The sequence below is a fragment of the Penicillium cataractarum genome (genome assembly GCF_028827025.1).
Source record: "Penicillium cataractarum strain IBT 29864 chromosome Unknown utg000002l, whole genome shotgun sequence".
NCBI classification, from domain to species: domain Eukaryota; kingdom Fungi; phylum Ascomycota; class Eurotiomycetes; order Eurotiales; family Aspergillaceae; genus Penicillium; species Penicillium cataractarum.
In genome coordinates this window covers 1,813,432-1,827,854 of record NW_026622738.1, presented here as the reverse complement: position 1 = coordinate 1,827,854, position 14,423 = coordinate 1,813,432, and the positions used below count along the sequence as shown (strand labels likewise).

Sequence of the window (14,423 nt, the reverse complement as noted above, 5' to 3'; positions counted from 1 at the left end):
GCCGCTGAGAGGCCAAGCCCGCTCTCCCCGCATCCACAGGCTGGTCCATCAGCGAATTAGCATTGCGATCGCAAATACCAGGGCTCGCACCTCCTAACAATGGAAGGTAGCCCTACAGGGATTGGATCATTGGATCACTGGTAGACGGCACATGGGAGCCTCCACTTGGAGTTGGAGTTACGAATAAACGGTGAGCGACTCAGAGGGAAGAAGTTTGTCTTTCAGGAATAGCTTGTTGCATTTTTGATCATTTTGGCTTTTAACTACTGCACACTAAACTGAAGATTCGAAAGCTTCTGCGTCCAGTCAAGAGACTCGGCCGGATATCCAACCGAGGCTGAGAGTGACTGACAAGACTTGAGAAATCCTAGTAACTGGTCGATGTTAGTGTGTGATGCTAACAAAATCAAAGCGACCGAGTAAAAACATGGTTTGAATGAAAAAGGGATCAGATTCAAAGCCCTGTCACAGGCGGTGGTCATCAATTTAAAATTCCTTATGTTGACCGTCGTGATAAAAATGTAGTAAATCATCATGTAAAGGGAGTGGTGGAGGGAGAACGCATTGACAAAATAAGACACACAAGAGGAATACTCACAGTAGCAAAAGTTGCCTGCCAGCAGCACCTACTAGGGTTAGTCGATGCTGGTTCTGGAGAATTTTCCTGTTCTTCAAGACCCATCAGCATCGAGGACTGACTGGACAGGGTTGGAACCGAAGAGGCTCGAATGACTGATCAGTCATGACTTGTATCGTCTTCGCTGGCAAAAGCCGGCTTGGACATATGCTTGTCTTTTGTTTGTGTCGTTTCATCATGCAAGAATGAGTTGGGGAAAGGGGGGATATGGTGTGACATACACCCACGGTCAGGAAAAGGCCTAAGCCAAGAGATAGCAAGGCCACCAAGAAATTACTGTTCGCAGAAAATTAGCGAATGTTGTCAAAATGTTGACGATGCACAGATTTCAGAAAGAAATGAGATCAGAGAAGCATGAATGGTATTAAAAAGGATGTTGTCTGCATCGATAACTCGAATAAGACTCGTCATCTAGGGAATCATCACGAAAGGAGGGCAGGTGAAAAGTAACGAGATTGCAGTGAGCTTACCTGTGGTGATTCTACGAATTACAGGTCAAGTCGATGAGAGCGCGTCACTGCTCGAGATGATTAGCGACTCGTTGCGGAAAGCATGGATGAGTCGACCAGTATCATCGGGGTATGTCTCAGTGGGCGAGGTTTTCTAGGCCTGCCACAAAAAGGGCGCATCCATCATGACCCGCCGTTATGTCAAACGACCGTCGGAGCCCAGTGCCATTTCATCTTCGTGACGGGAAGGGATGATGCTGAAGAAGAGAACGAGCTGCGGCTTACCATTTGGACGCCGATATCCTGACGGTGACACCTAATCTTTTTCAACAGTTAGTGTATGGTCCAGAAAGAAGATAGTCCAGAGCAAACAGGCAGAGAGTTGTGGTAGGAATCAGTAAAGCCATTAGTTATCGTCAGTGATCCGAAGACCTTGGACGGTAATTTCCAGCGTATATTTAAAAAAGCGTTCATCATGCAAAAAGTGTGTGTGGTGAAGAGGAGCAAGAAAGATTTGGGAACTCACCAAGTGTGCGTCGAAAAGCTGGCAAGCGGGGAGGATGTGTTCCAAGTTAGTCCTAAACGAGGGCAAGTTAGCTCTCGGTTCAACCTTGGAAAACTCGGCGTGATGAATCATGACAAGCGAGAGGTTTTCAGCCTGACGTGCAATAACAAAAGTTTCATTCCCTTTATGGGTCAAAGACTCTAGTTTGAATGTGGTTATGGTTATCATCATAATGGGGGGTTGGGTGTGTGATGAAAAAAAAAAATCAACCGAGCCAAGAACTTACCAAAATTTTTCAAGCTGCGAATTGAGAGCCGTTAGTTCAAAAAGGTAATGAAGCAAGCGAATGCCATTCCTTGTGAGAAAAAGCGAGCTGCAATCATCCTGGGCCAAAACATTGCAAGCCAGGCAGGAGATGGGCTGCACTGATGAAGAAAGAGGAAGAGGGAAAATAAAATCGAACCTTTTCAAGCTCCGAAGCGACGGAATTTCGTTGTGCCGAGACTAGCCGCTCTAAGACTGGCGCCGTATTCTGCTCCGAGCTCACCGGCAGAAAGTGATTATGTCAGGTTAAGGTCCACATCTAGTCATATCACTCTTCAAGTGTCCAGGCAGTTCGACTGTACTTGATTTGATTGTCAAGATCGGCAATTAACATATCTCTAGGAATCGACTGTCTCCTCGGCCCATATTAAAAGAAATATAGATACATCAATTGCAAAGTTGGTCTTGCTTATAGTTATGACCTAGATTAAATCAACACCCGTGGACGCTCATGTTCAGAAAATATATTCGCTACAGACTCGCTCAAGAAACAACACTATTTTTACCTTTACATAAGGACATAGCTATACTCAAAAAAAATAAAATAAAATAAAATAACCCCAGACTTCCTAACTCAATTCCGAACGGTAATTCGATTGAATCTCTGGCCAATGTTGCTTTCCCGTATCTAGTTCCTGGGGAGGAAGACGGGCATATTGTCCTCGTGGAGCTAGAGGTACAGCGCCTTGCTCATCCAACTTCTGCCGCAGAGATTGGATTTGACGCTGAGTGTGTACGTAAAACCACAGCATACCAGCTGCTGCTAGGAGCAAGGGTATGCCGAGCCCGAGTCCAACCCCTAGTCCCGTCTTCATAGTGGCATCGTTTCCTGCGGGCGAAGCTGTACAACTGGAAGTGAAGGTCGTGGTCTCTTTCGACCTCGAGGAGGCCGAGGTGGTTGCAGATGAAGTTGCAGTGGATGAACTGGTGACCCCCAATTGGGCTACCGTCACATTACTGCTGACCCAGGTATAGTTGCCCAGTTGTTGTTCGCAGACGTGATCGGCCCAGCCACCAGTTCCACAGGTGAACACCTCGTTATTGTTGCTGGGACAAGGATACAGATTGGCCCATCCATCGGTGATTTCTATATAGTATTACAGATTGAAGTCAGCCTCCAGACTGAAACCAACAACAAGACTGGCAATGGCGGTTTGAAAAGACAACACAGACTTACCTTCATAGCAAACTCGAGGACACTCCGATATAGGCCACGACTTATCCGTACATGCTCCGCGATAAACAGTCATATACTTCCCAGCAACACAAAGACCATTCGAAAGACAAGCCTCGCCCTCTGCACAGCACTGCTTGCTACCGGGACATTGTAGCCAATTATCAGCCGCGACCTTCCCACTCGGCCAATAGCAAGTGGAAGCCGATACTGCAGAAAGAAACAGCAAAGACGAGAGAAGCATTAAACGTCGCATAATGTCGAGATCCCTGCTTCGAGGTCGGTCGGGGATTTTAGAAAAACTATATGGAAAAATTTCGAGACGAAGGAGAGGGATTCTCATCCAGGAGAGCGTTCAGCCCCCAAGTTTGGCGACGCGCCCATCTCACCCCAATGAGTGTTTTGTACAACATTTTGCCAAGAAACGGTCAAAACTGAGAAGGGTTGGGGGCTAAAAGGGCGATGATCCTGAGTCCCTGCTGACAGGTTCGACAGGGACAACAAGGAGGCGCTATGTCCTCCGTGCTCCACATATAGGATAGTTGATCAACCTTGACGAACAGATCATTGCCTGTCATGGTCGCAAGTAGAAATGGCGCCAGAATAGACTCTGTTGCCTGTCCATTTGTCTCATTGACCTGTTTAGATTCACGGTGCACTGAAGCCAGATAAGCGAGGCGTGTTTTAGCTATGATAGGAATTGATAATGTCTGTTTTAAAGATAGCCCATCAGCAGAGATTAATTTAATGCAAGCCACCGTCATTTCATACCGGTTAATTTCTCTTGGCAAATTAAGATGACCCTTCTAAAGAGCTTGGCAGCGATAATACAATCTGCTCGATTGTACATAATATTCTGCGATCAAAGTGTGTCCTTCGTCGTCGTAGTTGGCATAGCTGTCTGGAATGACTATACTCTGGATCACTAACAGCCAGAATAGTATTTGTCGCACCTTCAAATGTACTTGACCCAAATCGTGCCATACATGCCATTGCAAGGAAACCTATAGGTCAGAACAAAGGGCCAAAAATGGTCCAGTCAGCACTAAGCAACGCTGTCGCTCGCTTCTTCAGCCAGTCTGGAGGCTCTTCGGCTCAGTCGGCCTGTAGGGCTGCCATGACATTGGTGGAACATGCTGGCATTTTTACCAACTTTGGACCGCTTAGAAAGAAGTCCAATAGGTCAATGCATCATACTATTACTATGCGTCTCTAATTATTAGTTGCTATTGTAATCACCCATCAAAAATATGTATAGTCGGGCTCTGCGTGGGTTATGACCATATATAATACCCATATCTGGAAAGATGATCCTTAATGCGCCGTTTGCGGTGAGAGCAAATCCCCTTTCGATTTTCAGGTACTCTACAAGGTACAAACGACGAAAGAAAGTGTTTTCCCATTGAAAATGAATGGTCTAGCCGCGTTGATCGATACCCTTGGTGTCCACTTCTACCCATGGATCTCGACAGGTGTGGTGAGATCATACACTTTACGGGAGACAACTTGTCGACAATAAAAGTGTTCCACCTCCAGAAATTCTCCCGAATACACCTTTCTTATCTTCTGTAAGAAAATACAAAGATTGATAATATTGACTCGGAGCTATGTCGAGTTTCCATGGCCACCCTCTCGGAATCGTTACGCTGGTCGCTCACTTCGTCCAGTGTGCGAGTGCCTTCATTGTACTAGGCATCACGGCATGGGCAGTTCGCGGCACCAAGTCGCTGACAGTGATTTTTGCTCTTGTGGTGGTAATTATCTCTTAATTGTGACACTCTTTTCAAAAGTATCGTTTCTGAATACTTCTAGTCTGTCCTAACCCCCGTCGCATTCGCCTTATCAACCGGTGTTAGCTGCGTGACCAGAAGCCGAAAGTGGCATATATTGCCTCTATACTTGACTGATACCGTGCTCTCCTACTTGTGAGTCAGAACCTAATGTTTAATCTACCAACTTGATTCCGTGCTAAATATTCTACCTTCTAGGTGGCTCACCGTCTTCATCTTCCTCGCCCAGAACTTCAACCAAGTCAGCTGCAGTATCTCCCGGTGGAATGGAGAGATGGTTTGTAGTCGGAAATACGCCGCAGAAGCATTCAGTTTCATTGCCTTGTTAGTATAATTCTGGAAGACTGGATACGCACTCTGCTAACTAGTGACAGCTTCATGTCGCTTGGCGCTCTCATGTTCCAATTCTTCTATACCTATTCCTACAAGCCTCAGTTCCCGCTACCAGGGGAAGAGCAGAGGGCGAAAGAGACTTTGCACGGGAATTTGGAAACAGCCGGTGTTTTGTAATGTGTGAATTCCTGGAAAGTAGATCAGGTACTGATCTTACTGAATCTTTGCATTGGAGACCATGCGTCTTGATTGGGTATAAATTGTGAAACCATCCTCCGAGCCTAGGTGTTGAATTTTGTCGGCTGTTTTTATTGCCTCACCTTCCTATGACCAAGCTAAAAAATGGTTGGGAATTGAGAATATTCAATTGAGTTAATAGTTATGATATCTTAATATATACTTTTCAGCCATATCGTCGTCTCACGTATAAAATCCTAGTTCCGAGTCCGCTTTTGCTCACGAATCCAGAAATGCCTTAGCACGGCCAGCATAACAAGCATGCAAACATCAAGCGCAATCGTCCAGTTATAGCCGATGAGATACCGAGGGGCGTCCACGGTCTTCCAAACACTATATTAGAGGTGGTTAGTCATGTCACGTTAGACGTAATTTTATCGGAAAAACTTACAAAAGTGGAAGCCACGCCCCAAAGGTATTGCCGACCGTGTTCATCGCACTGATGACAAGCGCACGCTCCTCAGCGCTATGCGCACAAATCTCGTTCGCCCAGGCATAAATGATGGCCGCAATTCCATCTGCCGTTCCAGAGAGGAAGAATGCGAAGAATTTGAGGCCGACGGGGACGTTCCAGATTGCCAGAACTATGCAAGCAAAGATATTCAGTAACGCAGTGATAGCGATCAAGCTAGCTTTCGTGTCGTAGACGTCCGAAAGTACACCGCACACAATAGAAGCCACGATAGTCACGGCTGGCGAAACAGTAGTGATGGTGTTGATGCTCTCGACTGAATACCCCTCGGCCTTGAGCCACAGCGAGAGACCGCTGTTCGAGGATACTCCATCAGCCTGTGAGAAGAAGAACGCAAACGCAACCAGCACCCAGAGTCTCCAGCCCTTTAGGATCTCCAGAATCCGGGGCATAGTGAAAGGCTGGCGGGCCTCACGGTTCTCAGAAGCCATCCGCTCCTGCGCCAAGCGGATTTCGTCGGCGCTCAAGAAGCGTGAGTTGCACTTGTCCGGGGTACTCGGCAGCAGGCATAGACCGAGGAAAGCGATAGGGATAGTGCACGCGAAGCAAATGATGTATAGCCAACGCCAACCTTCGATTCCATAGCGTCCGTCGAGTCGGGCATAGGCACCGACTTGGATATAGCCGGAGCTCATGCTGCCAACTTGACTGGCAATGAAAAAGATGGCGCCTCGGCGAGAAAGTTCCGAGCGCTTGTACCAACAACCTAGGTACCATTGCACGGCGGGGAAGAAGAAACCACCGAGGGCTCCTACGAAGAAGCGTAGAGCGTAGAGTTGAGTGACATTAGACGCCTTGTACTGCGCTAGCGTGAAGACTCCCCAGAAGAGATCGGCAACTGGCAAGAAATAGTTCACTGGGCAGCGAGTCATCTGTGCGAGTAACTAGTTAGCGGACTGACTGCTTTCCTCTTTTCGCAGTATTGGCGTTGACTTACCACCAGGGTCAATGGAATCTGCATGGTAATGAAGCCAACCATATACACCGTGTTGAGATAATTCAACTGATTTCCATATAACTTCAGATCCTCCTTCATCCCACTCACATACGCCGTGCTAGTCGCCGACGAATCCAGAACCTTGGCCCAATAGGCCAAAAACACAAACACGATGATCAAACCATCGAGCTTGAGGATCAATCGTCGCTCAGCCGGTGTGTCGGTGGGTGCAAACCACTGGTACCATTTCTGGCGGGCAGGTTCCCCCACAGTCGATGGGGCGCCCTCATAGTTCTCTTTAGACTTGGAGAGTGCGACCACGGGCGTTTCAGCCGCCTCTACAGTCTCTGGAGACTTTTCGTTAGGAAAAGACATGATCGATAACAATGAGCCAACCCAATAACTCGATGACCGTCGCGATACCGAAGAAAAAATGCAACGAGGTGATTCTGATGGTTTTGTAGGTTCCTTGAACTAGCGGCAGCCCGTCAAGCACGCCATCGCTGGCGCAGATTTGCCGATCTGGACGTCAAATCGACCTCGATGATTTCAGTCAAGCGTTGCCAAGAAGATTGCCGATTCGTCCTAGTCGCGTGGAGTCATTCGACATTTAAGGTAGACGTTAACCCTGACAGGCAGGTAGATGGAAGAACTGCCGAGCTGAGCTGGGCTGAAGGAGAAGGGTTGTTGACGATTTGCCCATTCCAGGCCTTGCTTCCCATGCGAACTTCTTAGCTAACTAATATTTAGTCTTGAGCATTTTCATAACTAGCAGGAGAGCTTTGCAGACTCTAGGAGCTTGCAATTATTGCTCAAGGTACTGTCTTGGTACTGGTCTGTCCACAGAAAAAAAAGGCCCTTGGACCTTCAAATCCCTTCAGAGGAAAAACTTCTCCACCCAATCTCACGTACCCACCGTGCGTGACAGGGCCGAGCATTGACTCATAACGCCCAACAAGCACGATAGATTCGTGCCAAATATTGCGGAAGTGCCCTATTAGTATTTCTTGAACTTAGGTGCAAGGGGCAGAGCTTCTCGTCAGGGGAAGCATGCCCGTCACTGCAGATATAGAATAGTATGTGTTGAATGGGACAAAGAAAAAAACTCAACCTGCAGCGTGACTAGACAGTTCAGGGTCCACAAGGGTCGATCGGGGCGAGCTTGTCTCATTCCTGCGAGTTGGCAGCTGCTAGAGTCCTAAAGGTGACATGAAGTGCGGGTATGTGCAGATTCCTTTGCTTTTTCTCTGTGCTTTTTGCTCTGTAGAATTGACTAGGCAGGTATAGCGGGTATCCAGCACGGGCACCTAAGATATCGACTATCTCGTTGCCCTAGGTGGTTGAATAGCTAGACGTTAGTCTATTTCAACTTGAAAAGTTATCATGAAATTGAAAGAGGAAAAATGGTTCCAAGAAGCGCGGCTGGTTGAGAGCCATACTTTCGAGGTACGGCTTGATTGGATTTGGTACTTTCCAAACTTCTGAGCTCAACTTTAAAGAAATGGATCAGATTGATGATAGCCCAAGTATCTCAAGCTTAGCCCAGATAGTTACATTAATTTGTTGAAGTAATGTCATTTGCATTTCCCCTCCCCCGCGGGCTTGTCCCCGGAGTATTATCCGTCCAGCAGCAGTTCCCCGGCAAGTGTTCGGTAAAGCCGTCAGGCCTTCTTGCAGCACAGATAGAGGGAAGTTCATTCCGAGTATCGGCCATTGATCATTGGTTTGGACAAAGATCTCTAGTTCCGATTTCTCCCTTGAAGATGAAGAAGTCCTTCTATTAAGATATAGTTGTTTGCGATCGCTACATCCATATTCCATAGATAGGCGATTGCACGGTCGGTATGAGACTCATACTCCGGAGGCGGAGATGAAAAGGTCCGCCATTAACATTCGCACTCTAGTAATCCGTTTAGTTCAAATATTCTATTATCAATTCCCCCTAGTTCTAGACCTTCTAAACATAGATTCCAAAACCAAGCAAATAATAGGAGAGTACCAGGCCACCAATCTCTGAAAGTGCACATGACCCGGTGGAGAGAAGTCGCAAGTGGAGGGATTTCTTTCTTCCGGGGGGAGTTGAACTAAGGAGCGAGTTAGTAATAATTACCCTCCTGCAGGACCCGACTTCCTATAGGCCCTCCTATAGGCCTATAAGCGCACTGCTTTTTTCGGGATACCAAGGGCCGAGACTTCGGCAGAGGCAGGGATCGGAGGAGTCGGACAGGTGTCTCGTCCTCGGGAAAGCGAGTTTTACCATTGAATAGGGAAGCAATTGATACAATTTGGATGGGAAATAGTAGGGTTTAATTATATAAATACCAATCGGAAAAGGAACTAGGATTATGACGTTAACTATGAGAGAATATTTGGAACTATGATCGACGAGGACTCGAACACTTCCATTGCCAGCTTCCATCACCTGATAGCTGATAAACTCGATAGCGGGCAATCCCGGCTAGAACCAGGAGGGATAATTCTCATAGGCAATCATAATCATCTCCTAGGATTTTCCATTATTCCTCGATTACTTCCAAGGAGAAAACCGGAGCGGGGAGTTCTGGTCACGCGGGGAAGAATGACGAAAACTGGACCCGCCGAGAGATTCAATGGGATTCATCCTGTTCAAACTACAAATTCTCTCCTCCTGCCCGGTTTACTTGCCTGACGTTGTTTCGGTCCACTCTCCCATACTTGCCTTGAATCTCTGGGCCACTTCTTCTGTTTCTCCCCTACTTAAACATTTATCTTTATCCTCTCTTTCTCGTCGTCTCGCAATTCAAAGCCGAGGCTACAATTGCTGCATACTTCCCGCTCCGATAACAACCGCGTTCACCCCCACCTACTTCAAACCAAACTCACCCCTCAATTCTCCAACAAAAAGCTCTCGAAGCTCCTAATTTATCCTTAAAATTACTATCACAACGAAAAAACCTCTATACAATATGGCTGCCAACGGATCCAACCCCCCTCCTGTCGGCCAGGAGAACATCAACACCGACATCGTCACTCTCTCCCGCTTCTTCACGGAAGAGCAGACCAAATACCCCGATGCGTCGGGAGATTTCACCCTCCTCTGCCACGCCCTCCAATTCTCCTTCAAGTCCATCGCCTACTACATCCGTCGCGCCTCCCTAATCAACCTCACCGGTCTGGCCGGTTCCTCCAACACCACCGGCGACGACCAGAAGAAGCTCGACGTGATCGGCAATGACATCTTCATCTCCGCAATGCGCGGCTCCGGAAAATGCCGCATCCTCGTCTCCGAGGAAGAAGAAGACGTGATCAAATTCGACGAGCACCCCGATGCCCGCTACGCCGTCGTCTGCGACCCCATCGACGGCTCCTCCAACCTGGACGCCGGTGTCTCCGTCGGCACCATCTTCGGCATCTTCCAACTCCCCGACGAAGTCCTGGGCGCTGGCAAGTCCGTCGGCCCCGAGCACCTCCTCCACCCGGGTACTTCCCTCGTCGCATCCGGCTTCACCATGTACGGTGCCTCGGCGCAATTGGTCATCACCATGCGCGGCGGCGGCGTCAACGGTTTCACCCTCGAGAACTCGCTGGGCGAGTTCATCCTCACTCACCCTAACATGAAGCTCCCCGAGACCCGCGCCATCTACTCCGTCAACGAGGGTAACAGCATGTACTGGGATGACTGGTGCAATGCCTACTTCCACAGCCTCAAGTACCCCGGCGAAGGCCAGAAGCCCTACAGCGCCCGGTACATTGGTTCCATGGTCGCTGATGCTTACCGTACCCTCCTGTACGGTGGTATCTTCGCTTACCCTGCGGATAAGAAGAGTCCCAAGGGTAAGCTGCGTATTTTGTACGAGTGTGCCCCCATGGCGATGGTGTTCGAGAACGCTGGCGGTCTCGCTGTCAACTCTCAGATGGAGCGGTTGATGGAGGTTCGCCCTGAGCACATTCACGACCGTAGCGGTGTCTTCCTCGGTTCCAAGGGTGAGGTCCAGAAGGTTATCGACATGTATAACAAGCACCACAACTAAAAGCGTTGCGCTTTGTGTGTTGCTTTGTTGTAATTGTTCTATTCCTCGACACAAGGACCTGATTTGATATCCTCCCTTCGGTCTTGGGTACCGTACTCGGCTCAGTCTCTTTTTTCCGTCTTGGGTTATTGGAACCCGCTTTATTTTTATGATTCCACGCTTTTATATTCTTACCTTTACACTGTGCTGAGCTGGTGTTCTTGTGTTTGGGATTCACGTGGACGTCTGTTCGGGTTGCCGTTCTTTGCAGCGCCTTCGGATGCTCTTCCCATGCCATTTCGGCTTGGTACCAAAATAGTTTAAATGAATGAAAAAAATTATTAAAATAGATCTTTGTCTTGTCCTTACTGTAAAGAACACTAGTTGCTCAGCTGTGTACAACGATTAGTAGCGGATGTTCGTAAGCGCCCGTCATATCTGGAGGGCCTTGTGTGGACAAAGCTCCAGAATTGTTCTACACATTTACCCGTGGCCTCTCAAGTCTACCGTGCCTGATTTATCAGAACGTATATATTCTAGATCTTCTTACAGTACATGGGACAAGAAAAACCCAAAGGAAGGACAATCCCACAGGGATGCTAGTAGAGCAACAATGAGGGAGAGAAAAAGAATGAAACCAAGCAATGCAAGACCGACCACTCAAGTTTAATCCACCGGATCTTCTTCCAGCAGAGTCTTGAAGCTGAATGGCATAAAGGGGATACCCTCGCCCATGAAATGCTTGCTCATCGCCTCCACCCAGTGTAGACGAAGCGAGTGAAGCACTAGATTCCTCGTTAGTATTCATTTCAAATCAAATCTGTTGTTAGGGTTATAAATGGGGATACTCACTGGCTGATACTCCTTCCATGGTGACCAGCACCGCAACACTCAGAACAAGGAACATGTAGGTGCAGACCACGGTCATGATGACTCGGAGGACGTGGCTCTCCTGGGCAAAGGCAGTGCCAATGGTCATATCCCAAAGGACGATGGAAAGCTGCTGGTGAGCCAAGGACAAAGCCCAAAGACGCAGGTACGAAGCAGTGTGAGAGATACAGTTCAAGCAGAACTCGATAGTGTGAATGACCTGGTGGATCATGACATCGCTGAAGTCAAACTCTTCATGCTCATCGCCCTCGTCAATGTTCTGGGCAAGCATGGCGACACCCTCACCATCACTGGCCAGGCTGTCACGAGCACCGCCGAATCCACCATCCACATCACCATCATCCTCCAAAGCACTGACACGGGACTGCTCGCCAAGACCCCGGTAACCCAGAGCGCGAGCACGGTTGTGCTCGTAGCGCAGCCAGAAGGGCTTAAGGAAGAGCATGATGGGGACCTGAATGACCGCGATAAGGAGCAGCAGAACTTGAACAGTGGCTTGGTGGTTGTACAGCTTTTCCTGGACATTGCCAGGGCTGAGGAACATGAAAATGAGCATATTCAGCAAGCTGGGCGGGTCCTGGCCAATGGCAGGCCAGTCCACGGACCATTTGTACAGAATCGTGAGAGCCAAGTAACCGAAGATACACTGGAAGAACAACATTCCAGGAACAAAGTTGCCGAGCACGTCAACCTTGGACTTGAAATGCCGGGCGTTGACGTACTGGTGGACCAGTGCATAAGTCATGTGGGACCAACCGAGCAAGATACTCATCTTCATCTTCATACTGTTTGAGAAGAGCAAAGAGTTCTCCGCCTCGTGCCAATTCCAATCCAGGCCGATGGGGAAACGGTATCCATCTTTCAGAGTAGCCTCAACAGACTGGCCAGCCTTGATATCCTCGGGCCACTGCCACTGACTGGGGAAAATGCTGAAAGCCTTGGAGAAAATATCGTTGTAGATGAAACCAGTATAGATGGAGAAAAGACCCATCATCAACATGATGTACCGACCGTAGAAGGCCATGTAGGTCAACTCATCGAGCTTAGTGCGAAGCAGCTTCTTCTCAAAGAAGATCATTGCAGCAGCCGCGGAAGCCATAATGAAACCGTGACCCATATCACCGAACATGACGGCGAACAAGAAGGGGAATGTGACAATCGTGTATAGACCGGGGTTGACCTCGGAGTACTTCGGGATACCATACGAGTTGATGATGGTTTGGAAGGCCTCCGTGAACTTGTTGGTTCGAACGTAGGTTGGTGGGGTTTTGTTGGTGCGAATCTGGTTAACGATAGTAGGGACGGAGAGACCGGCGCGATCGTTGACATCCTGCAGGGTCGACTTGATGAGAGCAAGGGAGTTTGTGGGGCACCACGCCTCAGCGATCAACGTCTTGCGAGCTTGGTCGTAAGAGAACCTGTTCAACGTGTCGTAAACAGCCTTTTCTTTCTTGACAATGATCATCCATGCCGCGAGAGAACGAGCGATCTGCGAGAGCTCCGCATCCAAGGTGTTCTTAGTGTTGCGCAGCACATTGCCCACGTCACCCAGTCGAGTGTTGACCTCGTGGATCTGATCCCGGCGCAGCTCACTGTTCTCATCCACTCCGTACAGAGAAGCGCCTAGCGATTCGGAGATCTTGCGGATCTTTGCGAGAATGTTCTTGCCGTGGGCAAAGATCACAAACACGTTCTTGTGGATTTCCTCGTTGTTGGTAGGGTCGATGATCGCTTCGGGAATCTCCGACTGGTTCATGTAAAGGTTACCACGGAGCGTTCGCCAGAGGATACGTTCAAAGGCGCCAATGCGATCCCGAGGAATTACACCGGCCACGAAGCCAATGTTCATTTCCGAGAAGCTCTGCTGGCCATGAGTGTCTCCATTTGCGCCGCGGGGTGCATGTTGCTCGACGTCGCGAAGAAGGGGCGCTTCGTCGTTATCGAAGGATTGGCGGATGTCCTCGGTGTGAGTGTGGGCCTAGTACCTCAATATCAGCTTCTATTCACCCGCCGCCAGTCCCGAGCCAGCCCCGTGGTAAGTACTAACCCGATCAAAGAAACCGCCCGCCTCACGGAGAACCCAACGCCATTCGCTAAGCTCGACCTCGCGCTTCTTCAAGGTCTCGTAGCTGTCGTTCAAGGAAGCGATGCGCTGTTCGAGGCTCTCACTCCGCTCGGCCAGCTCATCGATTTCCGAGGCCAACGGAGCAGCCAAGGTGTCGGAGAAGTCGGTCGAGGGCCGCATGGGGATGGAAGCTTTCTCCATCTGCGAGTGGAAGTAGCCTATTGTGGACGAGAAGATATGGCATTTTAGCTTTGCATCATTCAAATGAGGATACGTTCTGCGGAAGATTGAAGGCTTAACATACGGAGCTGTCGTTCAACATTATCGAGGCGCCGGATCTCCTTAGTAAAGGTCCGTTGGAAAGCGTTGGTGTCGGGGTTGAGCTAAGAAACACGGGTTAGCGGGGGGGATCTATGACTGGCACGGATTTTGCGAAGCTCGAATCCGGGTATCAATGTTCCACGTACATCTCTGAACTGGACCTGCCCAATCTCACCCAGGGCACTAACGACCTCTCTTCCGATCTCATTGGCAATGTAGAGCTGGGTCAGGCTCATTTCCGACGAGCGGAAGAAGGTATCCTGCGGAGCCATGATGGGCAGGAGGCTACGGGAAGCCAG

At 48.9% G+C, this 14,423-nt stretch overlaps 5 protein-coding genes across 5 annotated transcripts; 2 read left to right on the top strand and 3 right to left on the bottom strand.

The window, feature by feature from the left end:
- Window positions 1-2,484: 2,484 nt before the first annotated feature.
- On the bottom strand, window positions 2,485-3,345 carry N7496_002743 (uncharacterized protein; the record flags this gene model as incomplete). Its single annotated transcript, XM_056695674.1, has 2 exons — window positions 2,485-3,002; window positions 3,093-3,345. 2 exons carry the CDS (start codon window positions 3,343-3,345, stop codon window positions 2,485-2,487), a joined length of 771 nt encoding a protein of 256 aa, XP_056557886.1.
- Window positions 3,346-4,696: 1,351 nt separating this feature from the next.
- On the top strand, window positions 4,697-5,389 carry N7496_002742 (MARVEL domain-containing protein; the record flags this gene model as incomplete). The annotated part of the gene is made up of 4 exons (XM_056695673.1): window positions 4,697-4,843; window positions 4,902-5,014; window positions 5,078-5,203; window positions 5,254-5,389. 4 exons carry the CDS (start codon window positions 4,697-4,699, stop codon window positions 5,387-5,389), a joined length of 522 nt encoding a protein of 173 aa, XP_056557885.1.
- A 257-nt stretch (window positions 5,390-5,646) lies between these two features.
- Window positions 5,647-7,233, bottom strand: N7496_002741 (uncharacterized protein; the record flags this gene model as incomplete). Its single annotated transcript, XM_056695672.1, has 3 exons — window positions 5,647-5,782; window positions 5,841-6,793; window positions 6,859-7,233. The coding sequence occupies 3 exons, from the start codon at window positions 7,231-7,233 to the stop codon at window positions 5,647-5,649; spliced, it is 1,464 nt and encodes a 487-aa protein (XP_056557884.1).
- A 2,570-nt stretch (window positions 7,234-9,803) lies between these two features.
- On the top strand, window positions 9,804-10,868 carry fbp1 (fructose 1,6-bisphosphate 1-phosphatase; the record flags this gene model as incomplete). Its single annotated transcript, XM_056695671.1, has 1 exon — window positions 9,804-10,868. One exon carries the CDS (start codon window positions 9,804-9,806, stop codon window positions 10,866-10,868), a length of 1,065 nt encoding a protein of 354 aa, XP_056557883.1.
- A 645-nt stretch (window positions 10,869-11,513) lies between these two features.
- N7496_002739 (H(+)-transporting V0 sector ATPase subunit a) lies at window positions 11,514-14,396 on the bottom strand (the record flags this gene model as incomplete). Its single annotated transcript, XM_056695670.1, has 5 exons — window positions 11,514-11,632; window positions 11,700-13,716; window positions 13,786-14,021; window positions 14,108-14,186; window positions 14,271-14,396. 5 exons carry the CDS (start codon window positions 14,394-14,396, stop codon window positions 11,514-11,516), a joined length of 2,577 nt encoding a protein of 858 aa, XP_056557882.1.
- Window positions 14,397-14,423: the final 27 nt, after the last annotated feature.